This window comes from Atta colombica, unplaced genomic scaffold (genome assembly GCF_001594045.1).
Source record: "Atta colombica isolate Treedump-2 unplaced genomic scaffold, Acol1.0 scaffold238, whole genome shotgun sequence".
NCBI lineage: Eukaryota > Metazoa > Arthropoda > Insecta > Hymenoptera > Formicidae > Atta > Atta colombica.
Genome location: NW_017259336.1, coordinates 501,611 through 503,083, shown reverse-complemented (window position 1 = coordinate 503,083; position 1,473 = coordinate 501,611). Strand labels below are relative to the sequence as shown.

Below are 1,473 nucleotides of genomic sequence, written 5' to 3'. Positions count from 1 at the left end.
TGCACGAGAGAAACTTATCCCTCGGTACAAAAATTGCTGTATAGATAATTCCGCCTGAGTCCCAGCCATGGGGCGGAGCGTCGCGAGGAATGCCCCCGTTAGTAGTTCCCAGCCTCGCCCCGTTCTGATCCTCTCCTTCTCGCTCTATCACTCGGATTCCCCACTTCCACGAAGAGACTTCTCTTCCGTCGACGAGCGCTCGACCCCACCACAAGCGTTTAGCCGAAGGCAAAACGAAAAATCAGGGCGGTGCTGGTTGAGCGGTCAAACTCAGTCCACACGGAGAGCTCGGCTTGGCTAGAGGCTATCCAGAGCTGCTGGTCAACGATCATTGATCCACGAGTCCACAAGAGCTGTCAAACGTCGACGAACAATTATCCCTGGTGTGATCGATGTGCCTCACGCGCGTCCTTCTCCGGAGCTGATCGTTGGCGAATGTTTGGAGCAAATCCCGGATTTTGTATTCGTGAGAGACCATGTATGAATCAGTGAGGAGTCATTCGTGAAGCAGTGAATTACATCGAGCATTTTAGTCCGTCGCGGAATGAACAGATAATTCTTGTTCAGAAATATCGAAATCTTGTTATTGCGGATCCAAGCAGTGTGCTAATCGACATATAAGGTGATCGATCGACGTCTAAGAATGACAGTAATAAGGATGACCTCGCCGGTCACGCCTGCATCGACCAGTCCGGACTCGTCAGACGAGACTCAGGCGTTGCAGGCAAGTCCCAAACCGGCTCATCGATTGAGTTTCTCTGTCGCGGCTCTGCTAGCTGATACTAGAAAATCGTCAGAGTCCTCGACAAGACAGGACGCGATTCTAACATCATCCAGATCATCACCGATCGTATCGTACGCGATTCGACAGGAGCCTCGTATACTGAAGCATCCATGTGATTTCAAAACATCAAGATATACCTTACCATTGTCGTCCAATCTTAATCAAGACGCCAGATTGATTCGTTGCGCCTCTCCTCACAATACTTCGGAGCCCAGAACTCCGCCGAGGTATCCCGAAGCGATCGATTATGCCTGCAATATCGAATCACCCGGCAGAAGATCAACTTCTGGTAGCTTAGATTATCGCATGCATCCATCCACTGACGCTAGCACCACACCAGAACCTATGGTAGGCTGTTCTTCGTCTCCAAAGATCAGCAATCATCAGGACGCCGACTCGCAATCACCGAGAAGCAGCTCTCACGGTGAGGCTCATTCGAGGTGTTCGGAAACAGACGATATCGAAGAGGATGATGAGAGCAGACTGGTTGACGTGGAAGATCTTCAGCATCATCCATCCAGTCCAACTCCCGTTAGGCCGACACCGGCATATCTTGGTGGTTTCGCTACCATCGGCGGTATCCCGGAGATCCCGCCTAGTCTTCACCCTGCAGTCTGGGGCGGCGGACATCAAAATGCAGCTGCAGCCGCTGCGGCGGCTGCAGCGGCCGCAGCCACAGCCACATTCTT

At 52.1% G+C, this 1,473-nt stretch overlaps 1 protein-coding gene across 1 annotated transcript in view; it reads left to right on the top strand.

Annotated features, from left to right (window-relative positions):
• Positions 1-298: 298 nt before the first annotated feature.
• The window catches only part of LOC108688786 (muscle segmentation homeobox-like), a 7,251-nt gene continuing 6,076 nt past the window's right edge, over positions 299-1,473 (top strand). Inside the window, exon 1 of the mRNA XM_018195200.1 lies at positions 299-1,473. Within this exon, the coding sequence (XP_018050689.1) occupies positions 644-1,473 (830 nt within the window). The 5' untranslated portion in view covers positions 299-643.